General features: G+C 57.4%; 3 protein-coding genes and 1 long non-coding RNA gene across 10 annotated transcripts in view; 2 read left to right on the forward strand and 2 right to left on the reverse strand.

The window, feature by feature from the left end:
• Positions 1–4,617, forward strand: part of FAM168A (family with sequence similarity 168 member A) — a 131,610-nt gene extending 126,993 nt beyond the window's left edge. For all 5 annotated transcript variants that reach the window (XM_048294055.1, XM_048294052.1, XM_048294054.1 and 2 more), the window contains one exon: positions 1–4,617. The gene's annotated coding sequence lies outside the window, so the exon portion shown is untranslated.
• RELT (RELT TNF receptor) lies at positions 4,527–10,847 on the reverse strand. Of its 3 annotated transcripts, none has more exons than XM_048294050.1 (11): positions 10,764–10,847; positions 8,259–8,316; positions 7,866–7,955; positions 7,626–7,780; positions 7,460–7,545; positions 6,967–7,200; positions 6,724–6,804; positions 6,554–6,635; positions 6,287–6,472; positions 6,092–6,214; positions 4,527–5,420 (listed from the first exon to the last, which is right to left on the reverse strand). In XM_048294050.1, the coding sequence occupies exons 2-10, from the start codon at positions 8,301–8,303 to the stop codon at positions 6,127–6,129; spliced, it is 1,047 nt and encodes a 348-aa protein (XP_048150007.1). In that variant the 5' UTR covers positions 8,304–8,316; positions 10,764–10,847; the 3' UTR covers positions 4,527–5,420; positions 6,092–6,126. The 3 variants fall into 3 exon arrangements, with proteins under 3 accessions (XP_048150007.1, XP_048150006.1, XP_048150005.1); XM_048294049.1 differs by lacking the exon at positions 10,764–10,847 and adding an exon at positions 8,548–8,639 and having other exon boundaries at positions 4,527–5,417; XM_048294048.1 differs by lacking the exon at positions 10,764–10,847 and adding an exon at positions 8,548–8,639.
• Positions 7,126–13,549, forward strand: part of LOC125321348 — a 21,968-nt gene continuing 15,544 nt past the window's right edge. The window contains exons 1-2 of the long non-coding RNA XR_007201519.1: positions 7,126–7,215; positions 8,398–10,407. This is a non-coding gene — a long non-coding RNA (uncharacterized LOC125321348). The remainder of the gene's footprint in view (positions 7,216–8,397; positions 10,408–13,549) is intronic.
• The window catches only part of ARHGEF17 (Rho guanine nucleotide exchange factor 17), a 28,591-nt gene continuing 27,373 nt past the window's right edge, over positions 12,332–13,549 (reverse strand). The window contains exon 21 of the mRNA XM_048294047.1: positions 12,332–13,096. Within this exon, the coding sequence (XP_048150004.1) occupies positions 12,906–13,096 (191 nt within the window). The 3' untranslated portion in view covers positions 12,332–12,905. The remainder of the gene's footprint in view (positions 13,097–13,549) is intronic.

Raw genomic sequence — 13,549 nt, forward strand, 5'->3', positions numbered from 1 at the left:
ATCCGGAGTCAAACATTGTATGCAACTACACAAGTCTTACATCGGTGCTGCGGCCGCTGGGCTGCAGCGCCTTGTCTGTTTGCAAGAACAAAAGAAAAAAAAAGTGCAAGGGTCACTTTATGCATTCTTTAGTGGTTTTTGTAAAAGCTGCTTTTTCTAATCTTCTGCCTCTTTTTTTCCCCCCTCCTCCCCCTTTCTCCTTCTCCCACATGAATTGTGTAACACACATACTGACACTGAGCAATAGTCAAGTTCTCTCTTTGGTCCTATCATTTGAAAGCTCAGAATCTTCACTTTTCCAGCATTGCCCAGCTGAGTGGTGCAAAGATCCCCCCCACTTCTTGTTCGTTTGGGTTCTTTTTGTTATTTTTCTGTTGTCGTCGTTGTTGACAAGAGCCTAGATTTTTTTTGGCTAGTAAGAGTGGTTGATGTTCAGGGTACTATGTGAAAAGCACAGCGCTGGTAGGCAGGCTTATTCCGATTTGGTTTGGGTATTTTTAGTTGAAGAATATAAATTATTCAATCTTCCATAACATATTACGAGAAAATTGGTGTCTTCCAGATAGCTGTCGTGATAGATTATAAATGCATTATCTGCAGTGGAATTCTGAACTCATCCCTTCTTTTTGTAGGAGTAAGAGAATATAAATATAATTAGCAACGTAACACACTTGTCTTAGGAAGCACGAGGACTGGTCACCAGCGGGTCTTTGGTCTGCTTTTTCCAACTGGGCAAACGGATCGTGGGTGATGGGAAGGGAGCAGCGGGAAGACACGTGCCCTGGGAGCAGCTTGCACCTCTTGGGAAAGCGGGATGCTCCCGCTCAGCCACATCCTGGGGCGGTGGGAGGGAGAAGGCGGCTCCTTCCTTGCTGGCTGCTGTTTGCAGGCAGAGATGTGCTGGGCAGCTGCCGAGGGAAGCAAGGAGATGTCCAAAGGTAGGGCTGAAGAGCTTCTCCCGGTTCAGGGTTTGGTCTGAAGAGCTTCTCCAGAGTATGGTGGTATGGGAAAAGAGGGCATCGGGTTGAGGGAGATGGGTCTTCAAGGCAGGGCGAGGGGAAGATGGGTGGCTTCATCTTGCACCCATGGTGTTGGCAAGGCTGAGACCAAACTGTGCTGCCTCTGTGGCAGTTGAGGTATCCCCGTCCCGTTCTTCGGGTTACAGCTCCAAGACTTCCAGGAGAAATGTTCATCCAAGCACAAATACCAGTACCATAGAGGAAGGCCGGGGAGGGGGATGATGTCTGGCTGCTCTGCTTGGAGAGGTGGGAGAGGAGGAAGCAATAGCAATAAACATGTCGCCTTCTTCACGGGAAGGCACCTGAGAAGAGGTGACAGCAGGGAAGGTGATCCACAGTTGACATGGACCAGGATGGAGGACACCAGGCATGCAGAGGCTGTGGACACCAGGGTTGTTTTGGGGGGGTTTGGCTTACCCTGGGACATGGGGACAGGAAGCTGGTGACATCCCACCTTGGGGTGTCCAAGTAGAGCAATAAGTTGTCTCGAGGGCAGCAGAGGGAGTTTGGATTTGCAGACAATGCTTGTGGCCAGTTTGTTTTTAAATCCTTGTCACTAAACCCAGCATAGAAACAAGGTTTTTGGGATTTTATTGTTTTTTTGAGACAAAAGCTTGGTTGGGTTTTGATTTTTGCCTCAAGTGTGCCAAAAGTATTCCATGCTCTCTGTGGTGTCTCCCAGCTTGGCTTCTGCTGCCACTGGGAGGAGCTCCTGGAGCTGCTTCCCTTGAGCACGGGCCAGATGGGGAGTAACAAGGGATCCCAGGAGGACTTTTTCTCCCACTGGCTGGTCCCAGGTGGTTTGTCAGGTTGGGTGTTGGCATTGGCATTTCTGTTTGGGGGTCAATTTGGTTGATTCTGCTGGTTTTAAAGGAAATCTAGAGCAAAGCTCTGGTTGACCTCCTCAGCCTCAAAGGGAACAAAGTGGGGGAAGACTGCACAGCAGTGCTGTGAGGTGGGGAAGGGGCACCCTTGGGTTGTACTTCAGGTTTGTACAGAGGGAAAGGAAAAGGAAAAAAGAGAAAAAGAGCCAATAATCAGCGGGTTCCCCATTTGGCTTGGCAAAGGCTAGGATTAGTAAAGAGCAACAGGACCTTGGGAAATAACACCACTACATTGTCCTTCCACTGTTTGTAGCACGTTGCAGTTAAACCTGGGCCAAAAAACCCCCAGTAGATCCCAGGAAGTGAAGACTTCTGAGGTCCCCTTTTTTCCTCTCATGTTGACTTTGTGTTACGTACCAGGAGTTGTCTGTCAGCGTTGAGTCAGGTCTCCCAACGTAATAGCACTCTGGTTTGCAGGGTCCAACGAGCTTTGGGATCCCAGCCTGGGCTCTGCAAAGGACCTCTCCCAACAGACATCCTCCCACCACTGTCCCAGGCACCCTGCACCACCTTAGGAACAACTGCTAAGTTTTGGCCGCTGTGTGGAAAGGAGATGGGCTTTCTCCTGGAAGGAAAAAACATTAAAGGTGGGGGAGAAAGCCCCAGGAGTTGAGTGTGGTTCCCACTGATGAGACCTGACATGGGGCAGTTGGGTTTTAATTCCTTCACTTGGATCAATAGCAGATCCAGTGCTCCTCACCCCATTATTCCCAGGCAGAAATACTCATTAACCAAGGTGTGGAGAGGTGAAATATTTGCCACCTGTTGCACCAGAGGCTTTAGTGAGGGCATTGGTAACCAGCCTTGGGCCACTGTGTGGAACCAGGGCCACCACATGGCTCTGGGACCACCACACGGTGCCAGGCTTGGGTAGCTCTTTCCCAAGGTGGCTTCATGGGGCTGCCGTGGTGGTGGGGAGATGCTTCCTGCCCTTTCCTTAATCCCAAGTCCTTCCCTTGGTCACGTCATGGCTTAAGTGAGGGTCATGGGAAGGTCACAGTGGAGGCCACCAGCTTCTCAAATATTTCATTCCAGCAAAGCTTTGCTGACATTGGTCAAGGAAAAGGGCTTTCCATGGTGAAGAATCACATCGGGCATTAGTGGGGAAGAGCGGGAGGGGTTAAACCATCCTTAGCAGCCACTGAAGTGTCTGAGATTAAAATTCCAGCTAAAGAGGAAGGAAAGTAACTCCAAACTATTAACCCATCCCTGCCCTTACCTGTGCTTTAAACACGAGCTGCAATGCAAGATTTGGGGGCAAATAGGATTTTAGTGATGGTGGTGACCCCCAAACCCCAGGAGCCCCTTGCAGCCTGAAGCCATCACGCCTCCAAGTGGCTGAACCCTCCGGGCAAGGATTTGTTCCTGCATTTTATGAATAATAAATCACCCAGTTCAGCATTGTTGCAGTTCTGGGATGTAATTCCCAGGAAGCATTATTTAAGGGGTTTGTTTTAATGGGGGGTGTTCAGAGCATTGGGTTTTCCTCCAACCACCGGCCTCCCGCCGAACCTGGTCCTTCCCCAAGAGACACCCCCCTTTGCTGCCCCCTTCCTCTCCTCCTGCATCCCCGCAGGCAATGTGGGATGATGTGGTTCCCAGCTGGGGGGCATGAAATGGGATCCTGGTTTTTTAGGGGGGTGCAAAACAACATCTGAGGCTTTATTTTGGGTAAAATCCAACCAGCCAACAATAGCAATAAGAGCTGCTGGATACCCATAAATCCATGTGGTTTTGGTTTAGGTTGTTTTTTGAATTGCCAATGTTTTCAGGCCCTCCAACTCTCATCCCCAAACTGTGGTGACCCTCTGCCCATCTTCCGTTCGCTCCTGAGCCAGGATCAGCCTCCAAATATTTTCTCCGTTGTGCGTTAGCATTCCCTTAGGGAAAAAAGGAAAATAAATACGGAGCTTGGGATGGAGGAAACCTTGGAAAAGGTGTTTTTGTGGCATGTTGCACCATGGCACTTGGAGATTCTCTGGCATTCAGGTAAAAGAACTTGTGGGAATGTTTGCAGGGCAGGAATAGCAAAATACGTGGTTTGACAGGAGTGATTCCTGTTTGGAAACGCTTGATTGTGCTGCTTGTAGGGAATAATCTTGATGCAACATGGCCACCTGCAGCCTCCCTGCATCCTCCTGCAAGGGATGGAGCTGGGAGATGGAATTTTCCTGGGGGCAGAGGGGTTCAGGATCAGGGGAGGGATTTGTAGGGAAGCATGGTGAGGTGCAGGATCACACCCAAACCCTCCCCTTCCCACAACACGGCCTCAACCCACGCCAGGCTCCCACCCCTCTTTCTATGTAATTAATTTTTAAATTAATTTTGACCACCAGACTAGCTCATTTTTAAGTACTATTGGACCTCTTAAATAAAAATAAATACCAAAAGAAATTCCCCAAAAGAAAAAAAAAAAAATTAAACCCAAGAGTAACCACGTCTTCCAAGTCTAAATCTCACAGGTGTGTAGGGAACATGGCCTTGGACTGATGCCCTGGGAGCCCCACAGCCTCAGTTTGTCCATCAGAAGTGTGAATTTGGGGTTATTTTCCCGTTTGTTTTCTGTTCTGGTTTTGGTTCTGAAGATCAGGTCGTGATCTCCCTGACAGATTTCAGCCAAGAGTTTGTAACTGTACGATATTTACTGTAAGATGTAGAACATTCGGTAACTATTAAAATGTTTCCAAAAAAAATTAAATAAATAAATAAAAGAGCCTGGGAGGGTTTGGTGGTTGGTTTTTTGGCACAATGATGTAGTGGAGAGGTGAATGAGACCGGCCATAAACCCTTTTTTTGGGTTGGTGGTTGAGGTTGATGGTCTCCAACCCAACCTTGGGTGGTTTATCCCAGTGGTCCCAACATGGCCAAGCCAGCGTGATCCTACAGAAGCAATTCCTATGAAATGTGAAGTGTGTGATCTTCATGGTGATCATCACCACCGTGTCCTCCTGAACTGAGACTTTGGAGAGAGGATGGATGGATGGATGCAGGTGACCAGCTTTGCCCAGAGCAATCCGTGCCCCATCTGGGTTGTTGGGAAGGGGGGAGTTGTTGCATGCTCCAGTGATTCATTATCCTGTGATGCTGAGTGCTGGCAGTTGGTGATGGAGAGAAATTGGGAGTTCATGATGGTCCTGGAGAGTTCAACAGACCCAGAGAGTGATCATGAAATGGCATCCAGTGTCTTCTGTGTTTCCAATGGAGCTGTGCTGTGGCACCATGGTTCCCAGAGATGATGACTCCTGTGGCCACCACCCCCGGCATTGCAGCTCCCGGAGTTATTATCTGTCAGGCCACCACACTGTGACCACCACCAGACCTCAGGGACAGAGAATCCTTCTCACCAGCCAAGCAAGATGTTGGATTTGCTGTGCTGCTGTTGGACACCTTGGTGGCAGGAGCAGAAGCTGAGCTGCCACCTCCAGCACTTCACAGCTCTGAGCGGGACAATGCGCAGTGTCCTCCATCCCCTCCACGGGGTCTTTGTGGCTGTCACTGACCCCTGTGGAGGTGCCTGCTGTGGAGGACAAGGGATGTACCACAGGTGAGCCTGGATTGGGCCCTTTGCACCACCCAAGGTGGCAGGAGTCACTCGGTGTCACTCATCCATGGCTGGCACTTCCCAACCTGCCCCTCCCTGGCCCAGCCTGAGGCCGTTCCCTCTCCTCCTGTCCCTGTTCCCTGGGAGCAGAGCCCGACCCCCCCCCCGGCTGCCCCCTCCTGTCAGGGAGTTGTGCAGAGCCACAAGGTCCCCCCTGAGCCTCCTTTGCTCCAGGCTGAGCCCCTTTCCCAGCTCCCTCAGCCTCTCCTGGGGCTCCAGCCCCTTCCCAGCTCTGTTCCCTTCCCTGGACATGCTCCAGCCCCTCAGTGTCCTTGTCGGAAGGGGGCCAGAGCCGGATGGTCACAGCAGCAGCGCTGCTGGAGGAGGGGATGGGGGGACGTGAGCGAGGGCACGTGAGCCCGTGCAGCTGCCCATGAGTCACGGAGCAGCCCCCGGCCGTGCCACCCTGTGCCAGGCCCTGCCAGCACCCTGCGGCGTGGGACACCCCCTCGCTCCTGCCTCGCTGTCCCCACAGTGTTAACTCTGTGTCCCTACAGCGCTAATGCTCCATCCTCCAGCCTTCAGAACCCCTTTCTCCAGGAAGGGCCCCCAGGGCTCCCCACCACCCTCCCTGCACACCCCCTCACCTCGTGGGGCCGTCGGTGCTGTTCAGCCACGGGGGTCACATCCCGCTGCTGGCGGGGAGGGGACCACGGAGGGGCTCTCCCCCTGCTTCACTCCTCATCTCAGGGATCCGGGACACCCGGAACCTGTTGGAGAGCATCACGTCAGCCTGTCCCCCCTTGCAGAGGGGATACACACCAGGGGGTGTCCCTGCTTACCTGCCAATGGAGAGGATGGTCACCTCGCTGGGATGAGCTCTGGGTTTGGGGACCTTGGTGGCACTGAGCGATGGCAGCACCTCGGGCCACTTCTGGCTGCAGCGGGCGCACGGGGCCGGTCCCTGCACTGTGTGCAGGTGCTGCTGGTGGTGGCAGGCGGGGGGAAACTGAGGCAGGAGGTGCAGCCTGGGGAGGGGGGAGATGCCATCAGTGTGGGGGTGGTCCCACCATGAGGGATCCTCAGTGCAGCCTTAGGGGGACTCTTACTTATTGAGGGGGGCACAGCTTGGTGGCATCAGCTGTTGCCTCTGATGCTCCTTCAGCAGCTCCTCCAGCGCCGCTGCATTTTCTGTGTGTGGGAAGACACCAAGGAGTTGCGGGTCATGGGGCTCTGGCCCAGGTCACCCCCTCTTCCCCCTTCCCAGGGACCCCCTGACCTTTCTTCTCCGTGATCAGCCGCACCAGCACCCCGATGGTGTCCTCGTTGGCATCCTCCAGCTGGTAGATGGAGCTGGGACCTGGAGGCAGAAGTTAGGGAAAACTCGGTGATGGGGCATAAGGCACCCCAAGGACAAGCGGGATGCCCTGGGACAGTGAGGACCAGGAGCCACAGGAATGGGCTGAGCGAGAGGAGATGGGTGTGGGATCACCAAAGGTGTCACAGCCCAACTGGGGCTCACCGGTGCCGCCGGGCTGGGGCTCCTTGCTGGCAGTGCAGTGATAACCCTTCTTCTTCAGCAGGTTGCAGACCAGGATTCCCAGCAATCCCATGGCACAGAAGACCGGGACAATGGTCAGCACGGCCGCCTGCGCTGCTGCCGCCTCCTCCTCTTCCTCACCCAGCAGGGTCAGCCGCGTCCCGTTGATTCCCAGTGCCCGGCCCGGCATTTCGGGGCTGCGGGCTCTCCGGTGGCCTGCAAGGAGGCACAGTATGAGCCTCAGAGAGGGGCTTTGTTGGGATTAAATCCTGTTCCCCCAGGAGCCCTGGACCAGGGAAGCAGAAGCCACGTGTGTCATGAGCAGAGGTGTCCTCAGCTGCAGGTGATCCCAGCAGGACATCGTGCCCCATCCCTGGGGGGGACAGATCCCGAGTGGCATCCCCGGGGTGAGGGCCGGCACAAGCTCCTCCATCACCCCCAGCCCCGGGGTGACACCTCCGGCTCGAGCACCCACCTGGGCACCCCGGGGTGCCGCGGGGAGCAGCGGCGCAGGGCAGGCACCGGCCCCGGGGCTCCCTCTCCCCTCCAGGGCTGTGAAACCTGCGGGGTGGGAGGGGAGTGTCAGGACACGGCCCGAGCGAGGGCGGGGCTGGGCTCGCCGTCCCCCCGGCTGGGCTCACCCCGGCAGGCAGGCTCCGCACCGGCTGTCGCTCGCCGCTGTCCCCGCTGCCACCAGGATCCTGTTCCCGGCGCCGCACTGGGTGTGGGCGGCGCAGGACGCGTCCCCCAGGGAGAAGGTGCCGGGGGGACAAGCTCGGCACGTCCCCGCTGGATCCTGCGGTGAGGGAAAGGGGGGTGAGCGACGGGCGGGCCCCGCACCTTCCCTCCGGGTGGAGGTGCCGCGGGTGGGCACGGCTTACCCCGGTGGGCTCCTCTCCGGGCGGGCATCCCGCTGGCCCCCGCGCCGGGGGACTGCAGCTCCCGGCCCCCTGGGCAGGTCTGCTCAGCACCTGGGGGAGGATCAGAGCGCTCAGTGCCGGCTGCCGCGGCTCCCCAGCAGCCTGTGCCGGCAGTGGTGTGGCTCCGGTGGCACTGTGGCAGATGCCATCCCGTCACAGGTGATGCCATGGGTGCCACCCTCTCGCTTGCCCCACAGCCAGTGGACCCCCTTCACCAGTGGCGTGTGGGGTATGAACCCACTGGATGCACCACGATGGATGCAAACCCATCTCCATGTCCTATACGGCTATGGGGTGGTGTTTGAGCATCAGAGAAGCAGAGGGGTGGGATGGGGCAGACGAGGCCATACTCACCCCCAGGACGGTGACAAGCCACCAGTGCATCCCGCTCCTCTTCATCACCAGGGGAGACCTGCCCAAGGGAGAGCACCGGGGTCATCATCCAGGGAAAACCCCACTGGAAAAGTAACATGGGGGCCCTTTTTCTCCCCAGTGGGATGCTCCAAGGCATCTGCCTAAATATCCCTGCAGCAGCAGTCCTGAACCATCCCCCAGGAAGTTTTTTTAGAGATTTCATGGAATGCCCGGCATCACCCCTTCCCTTGGAGATCCCAGCTCCATCCCAAACTAGAGAGGGACCAACCTCAGCCGTGGAGCCACACCATTCATGCAAGGAGCAGGGTAAGGAGCAGATGATGCTGAAAAACGTCAAAGAAAGGTTTTTCCTGCTCCGGAGGAAATCCTCTTGCATCTGTCACAAGGAAGTGAAGCCACTAAAAAAATTAAGAAGTATTTAAATAAAAACTGGGACAAAACAAAAGGTGTTTCCCAGAGTCTCATCCCCCCTCTTTGGGCCCAGCAATTGACTGTTAAAATTAAAATCTATGCTGACAGCACATGGGAAGGAAGGAAGGAACAAATAAATAACAACCCAAACCCGGATCCAGCCTCCGCATGGAAATCCTGCTGCCCGCATGGAAATTCCCCCCCGGTCGTCACGGTCCTGTGAGAGCCCCGGCAGAGCTTCATTACAGCCTGTGCCTGACGAGTTTCTCCTAATTAGTGGCCGGCACCACCCTGAGATGCAGCCAGTTACACATGAGGGGGGTCCTGGTGGCGAGCGGGGCTGAGCTGGGTGTTCACAGGACATGGACTGAGACATGATGGCACAACCTGAAATGAGCATCCTCCATGCTCCAGTTCCCTCCAGTAGCTCCCAGTACAGGAGCACCCCTTCAGGATGCCAGCATGGAGCCAGCCGGCCCAGCTCCTGAATCTCCCTGGGATTTGCGATGCGCCTCTCCAGCATACTCGTGCGAGCTCTCCACCCTCTAATCCAGCACTAATAAACTCGAGTTTAAGCCTAACATGAAGCATTTTAATCCTCTGGGGCGATGGAGTTCAAGCACTTTAGGGACACACCGAGTTGTTTGGGGACCTGCTCTGCTGGAGAAGAAATGGCCTCAGGAGGGGACAGGGAGGTCCCACCGCGGCTGAGGGACCACGAGCATCCCGGCTCACCGGTGCATTCCAGATCATGATAACTGGATCTAAACACCACCAGGAGCAGGCGTAAAGTTGATCTGAGACCAATCTTAATCTAAGGATTAAGGACATCCCTCAGATGCCCAAGACGCTGCCATGGGGATGGAGGAGATGCAGGGACCAGAGGGTGCCAGCTCCTGGTTGGCACCGGGGCTTTGCCCAGTCACAGCCATCCCAGGGCTGGGGGCAGCTTGGGGCGATCCCAGGTGGGGCTGGGGGATGCAGGCACAAATCTTCGGCTGCTGATGCTGGAATGCCCAGCTGCCCTCACACACTCCTAAAATCGACAGGATTTGCCCCTCCAAGAACCAGAGGAAACCAAAAAAATAACCCCACCAGTGCCAGACCTGGCTGCTTTTGAGGACACTCCAAGCTCCACCACCCCCGTACTCCACCTGACTGGTGCATCAATGCCAATATACCAGAAAAGGCGACTTGGTTTTGGAAACCTCCCCAAATCCCTCCGGGTCACACGAGCCCTTTATTCCCCTTAACACAGCCTGTAACCTAAAACTGCCCGCTGGGATTCCAGCGAGGGTTTCCCCTCCCTGTGGGGGAACAGGGTTTCAGCCGATGGCTCCTGCAGACAAACAGAGGGAAAAAGGAGCAACTGTTCGGAAAAACTTTGGGGAGCAGCTGCTGGAGACAGCCTGGGACAAGGAGGGGATTGTCCGGCAGATGGAGCGAAATCATCGCACCCCGCGGGCCCCATCGGAGCTGTGGGAACAACCGAGCCGCCACAGAATTCCAGCATTAAAGTCAAATGATGCCGGGGCAGCGCAGGGGCCGCGCACAGCCGCGGCAGCGGCACGTCCCGGCCCCGTCTCGGGGTGCAGCCCCGCACCGCAGCATCCCGGCTGATGCAGCCCTTTGGCTCCGAGCCCTGGGATTTTCCAGCTCTGGCAAAAAAAAAAGAGAGACCCGACACGGTTCCTACCCTTTTCCCAGGCAGCTGGAGGTGAGTATTCCTTAACCTACTTTTTCCTCCTCTCCCCCCTTTATTTTAACCTACTTTGGCGCTGCAGCAGCCGCAGCCTCCCGGACCCGCGGAGCTCTCCCCAGCGCATCCCGCTCCAGGCGGAGCTCCCCCCGTGCCCCACTTTAGGGATAAGCCCAAGACAACAACACTGCCCACCTCTTTTAGCGCAAAGCGGGGGTCGAGCATCCCAAAAAGCACCAGGCCCTCTCCTTGCGCAACCCAAAGCTGCAGAAACCCCAACCCCAGACCCCCCCATGGGGGAATAACCCTTTAAGGCGGAATCATCCGAGCCGCCCCGGGCAGAGGGGGTGTCCCTGTGCCGGGGTGTCCCTTACCTGTCCCCGCCGCGGAGCCCCTGGGCTCCCCCCGGGGCCGCCCCGTCGGTCGCGCCTCCTCCTCATGAATGAACCCGCGGGCGCGCGGCTCCGCGAGCCCCGCCCGCTCTCGTGACGTCACACGCCGAGACCGCGCCCCCGGCAGCGCCCCCGGCAGCGCCCCCTGCCGGCCGAGGCGGGGACCGCGGGAATTGCGGGAATTACGGGCGGGAACCGGGCCGGGGGCGGGATTTGTAGGGGATGGGCTTCATCCCACCCGCGGAGGGGTTGGGGGGGGAAAACGGGAACAACCTGATCGGGGTGGGTTTTACGTGCCCAGCAGGAAATATAAAAAAAAAAATAAGGGTTTTTTTTTCTCCCCCAAATGGACTCGCAGGGGGCACCCAGGAGTGCTGCACCCCGCTTTCCTACCTGTCCTGCAGCATGCCGTGCCTTGTCCTTGTCCTGTTCCCTAGGGGGGACAGTTTTCCCACAGTGGGGACACCCTGTTGCAGTCAGGCCGGGTGTTCCCTCTGTTCCTCTCAGTTTTCCCCAGGACGACCTGGTGTCCCCTATTCCAGCTGTCCGGTGTCCCATTTGTCCAGCCAGGGAGTGCCACATCCCGATGCGCTGTGGCACACGGGATGGATATCCCGATATCCCCCTCAGGGTTATCCAGGACAGAATAACTGCACCCCAGTAGTGGAAACAGTTTCTTCCTCCCCCCGGGGGTCTTCATCACCAGTGGCAGCGGTGGGTGACATTCCCAGTGACGCCAATGGGCGGTGGGAGCCGTGCCCGTCCTCACCCTGTCCCTGCCACCCCATCCCGAGGTGAAGGATGAGACCACGCTGGGATCATTCCGGCACGCGTGACCTTTAATAACAAAGAGCCCCCAAGTGACCGAAATCCTCCCCCCCACCCTTTCCCAAAATATCCTCATCATCCCAATTATAGCACACACCCACTCACCCTGCTGACGGACAGACGGATGGCTCCATGTGGGATGGCAGCATTCCCGTCACTCACCCAGCTGTGTGGGATTGGGGACACCCTGATTCATCCCTGCCACCACGGTTGTCACGTCTCCCATGGGGACAACAGGGTGTCCCAGTCTGGGAGCACTGCTCTCGCCTGCGTCCTGGGGTGAAAGCAGGAAAAAGGGGGAGAAAAAGGGCAAATGGGGGAGGGTTGGTCCAGCAGAGCCTCATTTTTAGGGTCCCCCACACTGTCACCCCCATTTTAAGGGTGGGGGGACAGCCCTGGTGGCTGGCAGGGAATGTGAAGATGATTGTTCTCGTCCGGAGATGCTTCAAATGGCAGCAGCGCCTTCCCCCATTTCCCAGGCTGCGAAACCCCCCTGGGAATCACAGAGAAGGAGGGGGGGCCCGATTTCCTTCCCACCCCCCCTCCATCAGCTCCCCGCCGCCACCAGCGTGGTCCAGCTCCACCAGTGGGGTCAGGCTCTCCCTCAGGGCGATGAACCGGGAGTTTTAATCCCCCAGCTCCGGAGTGGAGGGACTGGCAGCGAGGCGATGGTGCTCCTGATGCCCCCGAACCCCCCCAATAAATAAGGATGTTTATATATATATATAATATATATATATTTAAAACAAACGAACAAACAAACAGAGCTATCTGGGTGCTGGCGATGGAGCGAGCGGGTTAGCGGGAGGCCCGGGCCGGGGGGGACACCGCGGGCGAATTGTCCCTGGGGTGGTCCCGCGGCGTGGCCGGGGGTCCCGGGGGCCGGGGGGGTGGCAGGGCCGCGCCCCCCCGCCCCGTGAAGCAGGCACACACAAAACCGGAGAGCAAGGCAGGTTCCTGGCTGTTGGGCATCCTCCGGCCGGTCCCCAGGGATGCTCGGTAACGTCTTCCTCCTCCTCCTCCGCGCCTTCCCAAGCAAACACCCGCCCCCTCCCCATCTTCCGGAGGCCCCCGAAGCGCTGTGTGTCCCCCCCCCGAGTCCAGTGCGGCGGCCGAGGGGACGGCGGGAGGACCGGGGCTCACCCCCCCAACCCCGAGCACACAGAGAGCAGCCGGGTTGGAGATGAGAGGTGCTGGGGCGGGGGGCGGTGGGGAGGGGGCCGGGACCCCCCTCTGCGCACAGGGGGGCCAGCACCGCCCGTCCTGGCCGGGGCGGCCCGGGGGGGCCGTGGCTGGTCACGCTCTCCAGAGGAGGAGGTGGTTGGTGCTGTCGTCCCGGCCCACGGTCTCGCTGCTGCTCGTCAGCCGGAAATCCTCGTAGCCGTCCCCGCCGCTGATCACCAACATCTTGGGCTTGGACAGGGCCAGGGCGGGGGCACGCGGGCGGGATGCGTCTCGTTTCTCGGCCTCACTCGGCTTCTCGGCGCCTGCCAAGCGCAGAACCCCGAAGGCTGTCACCTGTGCCCCCGCGACTCCGCTGGTCCCCTCCAGCACCCCACCAGCAGCAGCTCAGCATCACCCCTCCACCACTTTCCCAGGTACCACATCCTGGCCCCAAAAAACTCCTCTCATCCCAATAGCCCCTCCCACCCCAAACTGGCCCCTGCAACCCATGCTAGCTCCTCCCTTCAAAACTGCTAGCCCCTGTCCCATCTCCTTCTTCTCCCCATCCCACCCCAAGCTTGGAGCTGGGCTGGGTGACACCCCACACAGGGATTTCCCCATGGGAATTTGGGTCTCCCTGGGAAATCTGGGGTTGCTCATGCTGGTGGAGGGCAGTTTAGCATCCAATTTCCCCCACCCTCCACTGCCAATTTTTCACCTTGGATTTTAACAAGGGAAGGATGGAACAAGGACTCCGACAACATTTCAAGGCTACT

Source organism: Corvus hawaiiensis, chromosome 2 (assembly GCF_020740725.1).
Source record: "Corvus hawaiiensis isolate bCorHaw1 chromosome 2, bCorHaw1.pri.cur, whole genome shotgun sequence".
Taxonomy (NCBI): Eukaryota; Metazoa; Chordata; class Aves; order Passeriformes; family Corvidae; genus Corvus; species Corvus hawaiiensis.